Source organism: Staurois parvus, unplaced genomic scaffold, assembly GCF_062004578.1.
Source record: "Staurois parvus isolate SC_StPar_1 unplaced genomic scaffold, SC_StPar_1.0 ptg001181l, whole genome shotgun sequence".
NCBI lineage: Eukaryota > Metazoa > Chordata > Amphibia > Anura > Ranidae > Staurois > Staurois parvus.
The window spans coordinates 3,796,144-3,810,847 of record NW_028318977.1 but is presented as its reverse complement, the minus strand read 5'-3'; the positions used below and the strand labels follow the sequence as shown (position 1 = coordinate 3,810,847).

The following is a 14,704-nucleotide window of genomic DNA, read 5'->3' as shown; positions in this document are numbered from 1 at the left end:
TTGATTGCTGGCAGGTGTTCTATAGTACTGGGATGCTGCATTGTGCTGTGCTGAATGAAACACAGTTACACAAAACAGATGGTGGACTTTATTCGGAGTAGCACATAAGAGAGCAGTGATCAACTGGAGCGCAAAGTGGGTGCTGGAGCCAAGGGGGATTAGCTCAAGTGGTAGAGCGCTCGCTTAGCATGCGAGAGGTAGCGGGATCAATGCCCGCATCCTCTAGAGGAAACCCTTCACGTGGGGTGACCTGCTTTTGATTTTGTTTTTCTTCAGGCTCGGCCCTGAGCGCTGTGGGAAAAGCCTCCCCTCTCTAGTCAAAAGGCCAAGCGGGAGTCATCCTCGTAACATGTGCCATGGCGTTGACACTCTTGGGCAGATGTGGCTTCAGCCAATACCTTGACACAGAAGGACTAACACAAAGCATAAATTGCTTGCTTTGCCTGCGAGAAGTCGCGCAAGGCAGTGTTGGACCAAAGCAATCTATTACCCAAAGCATGGCCAGGCTTCCATGGCCAAGAGACAATATTCCATTAGTGCAAAAAGTGCAAGTGCCATGTAGAAGCTGAGAGGTTTCCACTGGTTTTATCACCACAATCGGGTCCCACTTCCTTGACACAGAAGTGTGACAGACCCAACCAGAACAAGGCTTTTGGAGGGAACTAGGGGCTAGCCTTCTGCCCACTGATTAGGGCCCATGGAGAGAGCAGATCATTCTCCAATGATGGACAACAACGTGATGAACGCTGAGAGCGAGGCTTGGATTACAACTCTGTATAAAGACAATACATCTTCCCTTGCGGAGTGGATGGAAAGATGGAATATTAACCTTGTACAGGTCAACGGTCAGAGGGAATATGGTGGCCCTCATGCAGACTGGGTTGGAGAAGATCCTCTGTTTGGGACAGAAATATTTATCAACAATCTCCCTGAAGAAATCTATGAATATGTCAATGAATTCCACAGTTCAGACTGTTGGAATATTGTATGAGTTTTGTCTTAGGATGGACAGATTAGACAAGTGAAAGCAAAGAGCTGAAAGACAGCATGTGTAAGGGACTTGGCGTATTGAGGGCTGGGTTTGTTGCCGGGCTGTCTGCGGTGCGCTCCCTGATTAATCCAAGCATTTTGTGGGTGAAAGAAAGCCCTTTGCCTAAGCAAGGAAACGGAGATTGCCAGAGAAAAAGGTCAACTTAGCAGAGGATGGTTTCGATCCATCGACCTCTGGGTTATGGGCCCAGCACGCTTCCGCTGCGCCACTCTGCTCCAGGCCGGAAGGAGCAGCAAAAATAGGAGGATGTAATATGCTACCGGTCCTATGGGACAAAAACTTCAGGAAATTCTTTGGCTGGGAGGCGACCTCGCCTGGCGCTTGACCGCCACTTTCCACATTCTGCTTATAGAAGGCTTTCAGCGGAAAAGATCTGTTCCTCTCTGTTTCAGGCAGCTCCTATTGACTTTGTAGAGTCTCCCTTGAGGCCAATGTAGAGCCCCTCTAAAGATCTCCTACGGATGTGAACGGGGAGTGGGTCCATCCGGCAAAGTGGCAAGGTAGATTAATAGGCACTGCCATTGATTTAGACAAGTCAACCCCAAGTCAAAGGTACATAGAAAAAGCTCTGGCCCAGTCTTTGCTTTTCTTCTCCAATGGAAAGGCTTTCTAGCCTCAAAGACGCCATGGGCTGTCCTACATTTTCACCGTGGTGGTGTGTACGGCTGAAGGAAGGCATGTCTTTGGGTGGACTTGACCCACATCTGAATGTATTCACCAAGATGGCTGCCGTGGCCTAAAGCAGGACTTTTTAGGAGCTGCCAGTCGAGGGAAGCCACGTGTGTCCCGCCGAAGAGCATTGGTGGTTCAGTGGTAGAATTCTCACCTGCCACGCGGGAGGCCCGGGTTCGATTCCCAGCCAATGCAATTATGGTCACTTTGTATTTATCGCCCCACTGGTAGCTCAGTTCCCCGCCGCCCCCGATATCGAGCACCTTGGAAGGTGTCAAGGCTCAACTATATTGTCTAGAACCTGCTAGTCGGTGTGAAAGTTTTTGAAAGCACCTCCTTCAAATGACATCATGGAAAGCCATGGGGCCATACCCAAGGAAATGGTTGTTCATCGCCCACAGACAGACATGCTTGGAGGTGTGACTCTGCCACCAAGGGTTCCATGGATAACACCAGAACCCTCACTACTGGCTGGAGAAGGAGCTTCTTCCCAAGGGATTCTGCTGTCCAAAGTCTCAGGAAAGAAAAAAGGCAGCTCTGAGGAGGAAGAGTGAAAACCTTTGAACTTGGGAAAATGGAGGCTGTCTTGGTGTCTAGCGGCCAGAGCCTAAGCCATCAATGCTAACACGGGGAGGTGCCTGGAGATATAGCTATCTAACGTGGTAGGTGTTCTGCTGCCATCTGATGGTTGGTTTCCAGATTGCATTCTGGGGGTTTTTCACTGGGTGATCTTACATGTATATACAGCATTTAAATGTGAAGCTGCAAGTAGTAAAAAAGGAGGAAATATAGCTATGCTTTGAGTCTGTGGAATGTAGGCCTAATGTGTCATGTCAAGAAGCAGCGTAGGGGGTAAAAAGGTGATTTTTACTCCTTTGTGCTTCAAGATTGCATCTCTGGCAACAGTGGTAGTGAGAGAGGCAATTGTTGGTGGTAATGAAGGAGTTGATTGCTGGCAGGTGTTCTATAGTACTGGGATGCTGCATTGTGCTGTGCTGAATGAAACACAGTTACACAAAACAGATGGTGGACTTTATTCGGAGTAGCACATAAGAGAGCAGTGATCAACTGGAGCGCAAAGTGGGTGCTGGAGCCAAGGGGGATTAGCTCAAGTGGTAGAGCGCTCGCTTAGCATGCGAGAGGTAGCGGGATCAATGCCCGCATCCTCCAGAGGAAAACCTTCACGTGGGGTGACCTGCTTTTGATTTTGTTTTTCTTCAGGCTCGGCCCTGAGCGCTGTGGGAAAAGCCTCCCCTCTCTAGTCAAAAGGCCAAGCGGGAGTCATCCTCGTAACATGTGCCATGGCGTTGACACTCTCGGGCAGATGTGGCTTCAGCCAATACCTTGACACAGAAGGACTAACACAAAGCATAAATTGCTTGCTTTGCCTGCGAGAAGTCGCGCAAGGCAGTGTTGGACCAAAGCAATCTATTACCCAAAGCATGGCCAGGCTTCCATGGCCAAGAGACAATATTCCATTAGTGCCAAAAGTGCAAGTGCCATGTAGAAGCTGAGAGGTTTCCACTGGTTTTATCACCACAATCGGGTCCCACTTCCTTGACACAGAAGTGTGACAGACCCAACCAGAACAGGGCGTTTGGAGGGAACTAGGGGCTAGCCTTCTGCCCACTGATTAGGGCCCATGGAGAGAGCAGATCATTCTCCAATGATGGACAACAACGTGATGAACGCTGAGAGCGAGGCTTGGATTACAACTCTGTATAAAGACAATACATCTTCCCTTGCGGAGTGGATGGAAAGATGGAATATTAACCTTGTACAGGTCAACGGTTAGAAGGAATATGGTGGCCCTCATGCAGACTGGGTTGGAGAAGATCCTCTGTTTGGGACAGAAATATTTATCAACAATCTCCCTGAAGAAATCTATGAATATGTCAATGAATTCCACAGTTCAGACTGTTGGAATATTGTATGAGTTTTGTCTTAGGATGGACAGATTAGACAAGTGAAAGCAAAGAGCTGAAAGACAGCATGTGTAAGGGACTTGGCGTATTGATGGCTGGGTTTGTTGCCGGGCTGTCTGCGGTGCGCTCCCTGATTAATCCAAGCATTTTGTGGGTGAAAGAAAGCCCTCTGCCTAAGCAAGGAAACAGATTGCTCACATGACCCTCCTTTGGCTGTGTCATGTGAGCAGCTACAATGCTTTATATTCTCGGCAGCTTTGAATGCTACATGCTATGTCTCAGATGCTATGAGGGTGTAGGGCCCCCCTATATTACCCGTCCCCCTTTTATTTATGCCTCTGAAAAAGTTATATATATATATATTTACACATACACACACACAGTATATATCTGTATACACAAAAAAACTAGACTTTAAAAGTAGATAAATATGTAAAAACATAATAATATTATATAATAATAATATTATTGTAGAGACATCAGTTGGGACAGAAGTATCATATAATAATGGTAATAATAATAACTAAAATAATAGGAGTGAGATGATTGTGCGCAATATAGACATGGACACTGTGCGCAACAGCCATCTTGTTAAGGTCTCAGCCATGTAGTTTTTCATTTACAATCATTTCTCTCCTTCCTCCCTGCTCTCGGAAATGGAATTAATTGCTGTAAGTTGTAACAACTTCAAAAAGGGCTTGTTATCTTAAATAAAACACAAATATAGGCCAGCTCCAGAGCTGTAAACCGCTAATTAGTCTTGTGCAGGATATGTGTTTTTCAGGAACTATGAAAACCACTTTCCTATGCCCTATATTAAAACAACAACTCAGTCAGCCCTCACACATGACCTGTTAGGCCGTTAGGAATGCATAGCGTGCCATAAAACGTCCATTCCACATGTCACAATTTCACATACAGCTCATAGTATCCAACAGAAACTGGGCACATTAATATTAGGTATATATTTGAATAGGGCATTTCAGGTCGAGCCAAACAAGGTCATACATGACTTTGTTGACACATAGGGGAGAGGAGAAGGCAGTCTCTTCCCTCCTGGGTGACAAAGGTATGCTGTGTTTGGTATCCCTGGGTTTGAAATATAATTTTGAATATTAATCTGCTAGTTGCTAGAAAGCCACCTGCACATATTGGAGGTTATTAACATTAGTATGAAATTGTAAAGTGACTTGGTAAAAAACCTCCTAGAACCTATCCCCAAACTGGATGACTGGTCATTTGTTCTCAGACGACACCCCTTTAATATCATAGAAAAAGACTGCCAAGCTGGAGAGAAGAGTGCTCTCATGTAACATCAATCAGGAAAAATCTAATGGACTTGAGGGCCAAGGCAACCTTTTTGCTTGGACAATTCTGCCTTCTGAACTCCTTTCTTTTATTTCTCTGTTGCATTATTGTTCTCTTTATATCTTTGTAGCATCTTTTTCTGTAAATATTTTAATTGCACAATTTTGAACTTTTTAGCAATAAATCCTATTTTGAAGTGTTGCAACTGTTACTAAAGCCTTTAATGCAAACTAAAGAATCCCTGTCTCTTGAAGAGTGCTACTGTATGTAATAATCCTCTGAATATCCGTGTCTGTGGTGACAGTGTGTGTTACAGACGATTATGCTTATGTTATTGCTAGGATTTGTGAGTTTCCTCCTTCTCTGTAAAAAGACGGTGGTGGCAGTGTGAAGGGTTAATTGCGTAATCAACCTAACCCAGTAACAATCTGGAAAATCTTTGTGCAGGTTTCTGCTGAGAGTTGCATTGTTACGCAAGTGACAGCGTGCTGGGAGATTGGCTGGTCCTTTGTCATGAGTTGGTGAGAAGGGCAGGGATTGGGTGCCGCGTTCTGTCACAAGGAGTACTACTATATCTGTAGAGACAGAATTATATCACTATAACTCATCACCTGATTATTTCTCACGTTGAAGTTGATTTACTAAAAATGGAGAATGCAAAATCTGGTGCAGCGCTGCACAAAAACCAATCAGCTTCCAAGTTTTTTTTGTCAAACCTTAGTTGAACAAGCTGATGTTAGCAGATGATTAGCTATCATGCACAACTGCACCAAGTTTTGAACTCTCCACTTTTAGCAAATTAACTGCTTTGCTCTGATCACATCAGTAAAATCTTCGATGGTGTGATCAGTAGAGCTCTCCCCTCCTTCTTGAGTTGCACACAGAGATATCTCAGTAAACCCTCCTCTGACCCCCTCCCTTCTGACACACATCTACTTAGTTTCGTTTCTCTCTCCTGCAGTCAGCGATGGCATTTTCTGATGCGAGGAAAGAGCTGGATTGTTCCATCTGTCTGAACATTTATACCAATCCTGTGATACTGAAATGTGGACACAGCTTCTGCCAAGGTTGTATAGAAAGTGTGCTGGATACACATGGGAGGTCTGGAGTCTATTTCTGTCCTGAATGCAGAGAAGAGTTCCAGGAGCGGCCTGAACTTAGCAGGAACATAACACTGCACAACATAATGGAGAGTTTCCAACCTACTGAGCCACAAAAGAAGGAGAACCAGAGCCAGATCCTCTGTACGTACTGTATTCACTCTCCTGTACCTGCTGTTAAATCTTGTCTGCTGTGTGAAGCTTCTCTGTGTGATGACCATCTGAGAGTCCACAGCAAGTCATCCCAACATGTCCTATCTGACTTCACCACTCCCCAGAAGAGCAGGAAATGCTCCGTCCATGAGAAGATCCTGGAGTATTACTGCACCGAGGACTCAGCCTGTCTCTGTGGGTCCTGCAGGCTACATGGGGACCATCAGGAACACCAAGTGGAGGCATTGGAGGAGGCCACTGAGAAGAGGAAGGAGAACCTGACCAATGAGTTGCAGAAGTTGGTGAAAAAGAGAGAGGAGATGGAGGAAAGCATCAAGAATCTGAGCAAATACAAAAGAAAAGTACAAGCCGATGCAGATGGTTTGACCAAGAGAGTCACCGCCATATTGAGAGACATCAGAAGACAACTGGACACCCTGGAGAAGAGAGTTCTTAATGAGATACCCAGGGAGGCAGAGAAATTCTCATTCCCAGCCTCTGATTTAATCCAGGAGCTGGAGATAAATAAGAATGAGTTATCCAGAAAGATACGTCACATTGAGGAGATATGTAAGATGACGGATCCACTGACTTTCTTACAGGAATCATACACAGGTGACTTGTGTGATACTGAGGATGGAGATGAGGAGGACAAAGAGAGATGTGATAAACTCCTTCATGGTGGGGGGGATATGATTATGACAAGGATCTCACATACATTATATAAAGGTTTATCTGATATAATAACAGGGATATATGGAGAAATTATACCAGAACCTGCAGATATATTACTGGATGCAGACACGGCTCATAATTACCTAAATATTTCAGATGATAGGAAGACCGCACACAAGACAAATAAAAATCTGAATCGCCCTAATACACCTGAGAGATTTCAGGTCTACCAAGAAATTATTAATGGTTTTTTTGGTTCTAATCTAAGCATGAATTATGTGTTTGGCAATGTGTCAATGAATGTTCCAGAATACAGGGACGTGATATCTCCTCAGGTGTTGAACAGTCAGAGTTTCTCCTCAGGGCGACATTTCTGGGATGTGGATGTTGGGGGATCATCACACTGGAGAGTCGGGGTGTGTTACCCCAGTATAGACAGGACAGGAGAGATGTCAGAGACTGGAAATAATGAGAAGTCCTGGTGTCTGGAGAGGAACGGTGATACGTTCTTAATGAAACATAACAAGCAACTGACCAATATAGTGGCCAACATCCCAATACACAGGGTCAGGGTATGTCTGGATTATAAGGCGGGGCGTCTCTCTTTTTATGAGTTGCATATTAAGATCCGACATCTCCACACCTTCACTGACATCTTCACCGAGCCCCTCCATGCTGTGTTTTTTGTAGGGGAAGGTTGTATAAAGATAGGTGGGGGGGAACAAAACTTGTGACAAATCTACCCAGAGACTGGTGATATCACAGGGAAGCTGATTTTGATTCGTGGGATCTTCCATAGTATAAAGTAGTGGGCTTGGGCTCCTGCTGAGTCACCCATCATCCATAAGATCCTTCCATTGACAACTGATGTGGTTATTGTCTCATCCGTTTTTAGACTACATTTCCCAGCATGCCTCAGAACATAGCTGTGGAAATAGATGTGTACCCCCCCAATGCCTGAATGTAGTTGTGCCATGTTTGCATGTGTTAGGAAAACTGTACATATCATTGCAAATAGTTGGTGTATCCAGGTGAATTATACTGTGATTTTTACGGGATACATTGGGTGATAAATGTTAATGGATCCCTCCCAAGTTTTTTTTCTTAGTTTATCAAAGAACTGGAACAAAACAGTAAAAATTATTAAAAAAAAAAATGTAGCTGTAGATTCCTTGAAATTACCATGACCCACCACCAAAAAACACCTCAAAATAAATTCTCCTATTCCTGAGTAGAGATGGGCTGAGCACCCCCCTGTTTGGATTGCGGTCAAACATTCAAACCTACCAAAAGTTCGACCGTGAAATTCGAGCACAATTTACTGAGCGGTATCTTCCCACATCTGAGTATGTGTAAGATACCGTTCAGTTACTAAAATCCGGCATGAGTTCATGCAATATTTTAGTAGTGACCCATTCATTCATGTTTCAGCTGTCATGGGGTCCCCCCTCCCATCCATACCAAGCCCTTCGGGTCTGGTATGGATTTTGAGGGGAAACCCAACGCCAAAGTTGAAAAAAAAAAAAAAGGGAGTGGTAGTCCCCCCCAAATTCCATACTAGACCCTTATCCGAGCATGCAGCCTGGCAGGTCAGGAAAGGGGGCGCTCTTCCCCCTCCTGAACTATACCGTGCCACATGCCCTCAACATGGGGGGTGCTTTGGAGAAGGTTGGGCTCCCCCCCAAAAGCACCTTAATGGGGACAAGGGCCTTTTTCCCACAACGCTGGCCAGTGGTTGTGGGGGTCTGCGGGCAGGGGGCTTATTAGAATCTGGAAGCCCCCTTTAACAAGATAGTTCTTGTGACATCATCATGTCCTGTGATTGGCCAAAGCCCAATGCACTGTCAGGGTGCATAGCCCACCGAACGTCCATACCGTCCGTGTGTTCAACAAACTCACGCATGGCCCATGTTCAAGTTGAACATGCAGCCCATCATTGCTCCTGAGGTGTGTGGCAATACCCTTTCCATCTATATTATTTGTTGTTTGTATCTGTAGTAGGTCAAGAGACAATAGTGCACATTTTTCTTTTTATTTACTTAAACCCACGGCAAATAAAAAAATATTTTAATCCTACCTAACACACACTGACCTTAAAAGTTGACTCTAACTCCGACCCTGACCTAGATCAAGCCCTGATTTATTTTACCTTTAATTCTTTTTGTTATTATTCACACAAAGGCTTTTTTGTTATGCTTACATTTTTCTTCTGTGACTAGGAAACAATGTATCTAATGTATAGTTTTTCCCGTTCGAATTAACCACTTCCCCTCCAGAGGATTTACCCCCCTTCCTGACCCAGCCATTTTTTGCATTACTGCACTGCGTTATTTCAACTGACAATTGCGCGGTCATGCAATGCTGCACCCAATTTAAATTTCCGTCCTTTTTTACCCACAAATAGAGCTTTCTTTCTGTGGAATTTGATCGCCTGTGCATTTTTAATTTTTGCGCTATATTAAAAAAAAAAAAAAAGAAGACCGACAATTTTGAGAAAAAAACAATATTTTTGACTTTTTGCTATAAAACATGTGCAATAAAAAAATTTAAAAAAATCAAATTTCCTCATAAATTTAGGCCAAAATGTATTCTGCTCCATGTCTTTGCTAAAAAAAATCCCAATACGTGTAAATTAATTAGTTTACGTGAGAGTTATAGTGTCTACAAATGGCGGTATATATACTGGAATTTTTATTTTATTTTGTTTCTACTAGTAATGGCAGCAATCAGCGACTGTGAGACTATGGCTGGCATTCTGACACTGGGGGGGGACGGGGGGACTGACTAACTGCCACCCTGATCACACTAATACAGTGATCAGTGCTAATTAAAAGCACTGACACTGTACTAATGACACTGAGCAGGAAGGGGTTAACATCTGGAGCAATCAATGGGTTAACTGTGTGCCGTGTGTATTTTACTAGGGAGATGTGCTGTGAAGAGAGATACACAGCAGCATGTCCTTGCTGGCAAGAGAGAAACCTGTGTTGTTTACACACTGGTCTCTCCCCTGTCAGTGTTACCTGGTGATCTCCGGGTGCCGGCAGGGAATCTCCAGCCAGGACTCAGTGATCGACAGCTGTAGCCACCAATGGCGGCGCAGGTAGGTAGGCGCACGCCCCCCTACCTGGACATGCAAATCACGTATATATATGTGATTTTGAGCAGCCCTGCTGCCCTGTAGCAGAATTTCTGCTATAGGGTGGTGGGGAAGTGGTTAAGGTAACAGAATATATGGGTGGGTTTTTACTGAATCATCACTATGATAACCAATCACAAGCTATCACACTGATCACAAAGGAAAAAAAAAAGTTTTAAATTTACAGCAAATTACATTTCCCTGTTGGCTTGTTTTTTTTTTTTTGTTGTTTTTTTTTTTAAACACAGCTCATAGACCCATCCAGAGGTCCCCCAAAATACATAGAAGACCCTTGGGGATCTTTGGAGGGGCCTCTGTGCTATTTTTTAAAAACATTTATTTAAACATCATTTTTTTTCTTTGTATGTGTACAGTATACGTTTGCTGTAGCACATCCTACAAACAAGAATGACAAAAAATTATCCCAGAGCCCTTTCAAAAATTCATACCAGACCCTTTGAATCTGGTATGGATTTGAAGGGGAACCACATGCAAAACAAAAAAAATAAAAATGTGTAGGGCCCCCCCATACTAGCCCCTTAGTCTAATTATGCAGCCTAGCTGGCTAAGAAAGGTGGGGATGAACATGCAACCCTCTCCATGAACCCAGGCCACACGCCCTCAACATGGGGGGGCCTTGTTAGGGCCTTGTTAGGGGGGACACTCTGGCAAAGCACCCCCTATGTTGATGAAGACAAGTGCATCTTCCCTACAATGATGACATTGTGGTTGTGGGGGTCTACGGGTGGAGGCTTAGTGTAATCTGGTAGTCCCCTTTAAAAAAATAGGGTAGCTCCCAGATACAATCCCCCCTAAAAGTAACCTAGAAACATGCCCAGACAAGTCCTTTATAATAAAATAACAATTAAAAAAATTTATTTGGTTGTAACCCATCATGAATCATGATACTTCTGCTCTGATGTAACACAATGGTAGAGTACTCCTAGTATCATGTATCGCTGTTATAGAGTACTTCTAATGTAACAGAATGGTAGAGTACTCCTAGTATCATGTATCCCTGTTATAGAGTACTTCTAATGTAATACAACGGTAGAGTACTCCTAGTACCATGTATCCCTGTTATAGAGTACTTCTAATGTAACACAATGGTAGAGTACTCCTAGTATCATGTATCGCTGTTATAGAGTACTTCTAATGTAACACAATGGTAGAGTACTCCTAGTATCATGTATCCCTGTTATAGAGGACTTCTAATGTAATACAATGGCAGAGTACTCCTAGTATCATGTATCCCTGTTATAGAGTACTTCTGATGTATTACAATGTCCATCGACTTCTGGGTTATGGGCCCAGCACGCTTCCGCTGCGCCACTCTGCTCCAGGCTGGAAGGAGCAGCAAAAATAGGAGGATGTAATATGCTACCGGTCCTATGGGACAAAAACTTCAGGAAATTCTTTGGCTGGGAGGCGACCTCGCCTGGCGCTTGACCGCCACTTTCCACATTCTGCTTATAGAAGGCTTTCAGCGGAAAAGATCTGTTCCTCTCTGTTTCAGGCAGCTCCTATTGACTTTGTAGAGTCTCCCCTGAGGCCAATGTAGAGCCCCTCTAAAGATCTCCTACGGATGTGAACGGGGAGTGGGTCCATCCGGCAAAGTGGCAAGGTAGATTAATAGGCACTGCCATTGATTTAGACAAGTCAACCCCAAGTCAAAGATACATAGAAAAAGCTCTGGCCCAGTCTTTGCTTTTCTTCTCCAATGGAAAGGCTTTCTAGCCTCAAAGACGCCATGGGCTGTCCTACATTTTCACCGTGGGGGTGTGTACGGCTGAAGGAAGGCATGTCTTTGGGTGGACTTGACCCACATCTGAATGTATTCACCAAGATGCTGCCGTGGCCTAAAGCAGGACTTTTTAGGAGCTGCGAGGCGAGGGAAGCCACATGAGATCCCACCGAAGAGCATTGGTGGTTCAGTGGTAGAATTCTCGCCTGCCACGCAGGAGGCCCGGGTTCGATTCCTGGCCAATGCAATTATGGTCACTTTGTATTTATCGCCCCACTGGTAGCTCAGTTCCCCGCCACCCCCGATATCGAGCACCTTGGAAGGTGTCAAGGCTCAACTATATTGTCTAGAACCTGCTAGTCGGTGTGAAAGTTTTTGAAAGCACCTCCTTCAAATGACATCATGGAAAGCCATTGGGCCATACCCAAGGAAATGGTTGTTCATCGCCCACAGACAGACATGCTTGGAGGTGTGACTCTGCCACCAAGGGTTCCATGGATAACACCAGAACCCTCACTACTGGCTGGAGAAGGAGCTTCTTCCCAAGGGATTCTGCTGTCCAAAGTCTCAGGAAAGAAAAAAGGCAGCTCTGAGGAGGAAGAGTGAAAACCTTTGAAATTGGGAAAATGGAGGCTGTCTTGGTGTCTAGCGGCCAGAGCCTAAGCCATCAATGCTGACACGGGGAGGTGCCTGGAGATATAGCTATCTAACGTGGTAGGTGTTCTGCTGCCATCTGATGGTTGGTTTCCAGATTGCATTCTGGGGGTTTTTCACTGGGTGATCTTAGATGTATATACAGCATTTAAATGTGAAGCTGCAAGTAGTAAAAAATGAGGAAATATAGCTATGCTTTGAGTCTGTGGAATGTAGGCCTAATGTGTCATGTCAATAAGCAGCGTAGGGGGTAAAAAGGTGATTTTTACTCCTTTGTGCTACAAGATTGCATCTCTGGCAACAGTGGTAGTGAGAGAGGCAATTGTTGGTGGTAGTGAAGGAGTTGATTGCTGGCAGGTGTTCTATAGTACTGGGATGCTGCATTGTGCTGTGCTGAATGAAACACAGTTACACAAAACAGATGGTGGACTTTATTCCGTGTAGCACATAAGAGAGCAGTGATCAACTGGAGCGCAAAGTGGGTGCTGGAGCCAAGGGGGATTAGCTCAAGTGGTAGAGCGCTCGCTTAGCATGCGAGAGGTAGTGGGATCAATGCCCGCATCCTCCAGAGGAAAACCTTCACGTGGGGTGACCTGCTTTTGATTTTGTTTTTCTTGAGGCTCGGCCCTGAGCGCTGTGGGAAAAGCCTCCCCTCTCTAGTCAAAAGGCCAAGCGGGAGTCATCCTCGTAACATGTGCCATGGCGTTGACACTCTCGGGCAGATGTGGCTTCAGCCAATACCTTGATACAGAAGGACTAACACAAAGCATAAATTGCTTGCTGTGCCTGCCAGAAGTCGCGCAAGGCAGTGTTGGACCAAAGCAATCTATTACCCAAAGCATGGCCAGGCTTCCATGGCCAAGAGACAATATTCCATTAGTGCAAAAAGTGCAAGTGCCATGTAGAAGCTGAGAGGTTTCCACTGGTTTTATCACCACAATCGGGTCCCACTTCCTTGACACAGAAGTGTGACAGACCCAACCAGAACAGGGCGTTTGGAGGGAACTAGGGGCTAGCCTTCTGCCCACTGATTAGGGCCCATGGAGAGAGCAGATCATTCTCCAATGATGGACAACAACGTGATGAACGCTGAGAGCGAGGCTTGGATTACAACTCTGTATAAAGACAATACATCTTCCCTTGTGGAGTGGATGGAAAGATGGAATATTAACCTTGTACAGGTCAATGGTCAGAGGGAATATGGTGGCCCTCATGCAGACTGGGTTGGAGAAGATCCTCTGTTTGGGACAGAAATATTTATCTACAATCTCCCTGAAGAAATCTATGAATATGTCAATGAATTCCACAGTTCAGACTGTTGGAATATTGTATGAGTTTTGTCTTAGGATGGACAGATTAGACAATTGTGCTTTCAAGGCAGCACGTGTAAGGGATTTGGTGCATTGAGGGGTGGGTTTGTTGCCGAGCTGTCTGCGGTGCTCTCCCTGATTAATCAAAGCATTTTGTGGGTGAAAGAAAGCCCTTTGCCTAAGCAAGGAAACAGAGATTGCCAGAGAAAAAGGTTAACTTAGCAGAGGATGGTTTTGATCCATCGACCTCTGGGTTATGGGCCCAGCACGCTTCCGCTGCGCCACTCTGCTCCAGGCTGGAAGAAGCTACAAAAATAGGAGGATGTAATATGCTACCGGTCCTATGGGACAAAAACTTCAGGAAATTCTATGGCTGGGAGTAGAGATGAGCGAATTATTCAAAAATTCGATTCGGCTGATTCGCCGAATTTCAGGAAGAAATTCGATTCGATGCAAATTTATTCTCTACGAAGTTAACTTATAAAAAGGGTTTCTAGGGTTCAGAGAGCCTTTAAATTAGTGCAGAACACTGTACCTTTAATTTAAATGCCCTTGGAGATGAGGAAGGAGAAGGAGAAGGAGAAGGATGAGAAGAAGGAGAAGGAGAAGGATGAGAAGAAGGAGAAGGAGAAGGATGAGAAGAAGGAGAAGGAGAAGGATGAGAAGAAGGAGAAGGATGAGAAGAAGGAGAAGGAGAAGGAGAAGGATGAGAAGAAGGAGAAGGATGAGAAGATGGAGAAGGAGAAGGATGAGAAGAAGGAGAAGGATGAGAAGAAGAAGAAGGATGAGAAGAAGGAGACGGATGAGACGAAGGAGAAGGAGAAGGATGAGAAGAAGGAGAAGGATGAGAAGAAGGAGAAGGATGAGAAGAAGGATGAGAAGAAGGATGAGAAGAAGGAGAAGGATGAGAAGAAGGATGAGAAGAAGGAGAAGGATGAGAAGAAGGATGAGAAGAAGGAGAAGGATGAGAAGA

General features: G+C 44.8%; 1 protein-coding gene and 3 non-coding genes across 4 annotated transcripts; all 4 read left to right on the top strand.

Annotated features, from left to right (window-relative positions):
- The first annotated feature begins 152 nt into the window (after nt 1-152).
- On the top strand, nt 153-225 carry TRNAA-AGC (transfer RNA alanine (anticodon AGC)). The gene has a single exon. It is a non-coding gene; the product is annotated as a tRNA-Ala (tRNA).
- A 2,595-nt stretch (nt 226-2,820) lies between these two features.
- Nucleotides 2,821-2,893, top strand: TRNAA-AGC (transfer RNA alanine (anticodon AGC)). The gene has a single exon. It is a non-coding gene; the product is annotated as a tRNA-Ala (tRNA).
- Nucleotides 2,894-5,923: 3,030 nt separating this feature from the next.
- On the top strand, nt 5,924-7,618 carry LOC149438908 (E3 ubiquitin-protein ligase TRIM39-like). The gene has a single exon (XM_089659660.1). It carries the CDS (start codon nt 5,924-5,926, stop codon nt 7,616-7,618), a length of 1,695 nt encoding a protein of 564 aa, XP_089515786.1.
- Nucleotides 7,619-12,916: 5,298 nt separating this feature from the next.
- On the top strand, nt 12,917-12,989 carry TRNAA-AGC (transfer RNA alanine (anticodon AGC)). The gene has a single exon. It is a non-coding gene; the product is annotated as a tRNA-Ala (tRNA).
- The last annotated feature ends 1,715 nt before the right edge of the window (nt 12,990-14,704 follow it).

Coding starts and splice junctions, on each gene's coding strand:
- LOC149438908 (XM_089659660.1), top strand. CDS start 5,924: ATGGCATTTTCTGATGCGAGGAAAGAGCTGGATTGTTCCATCTGTCTG.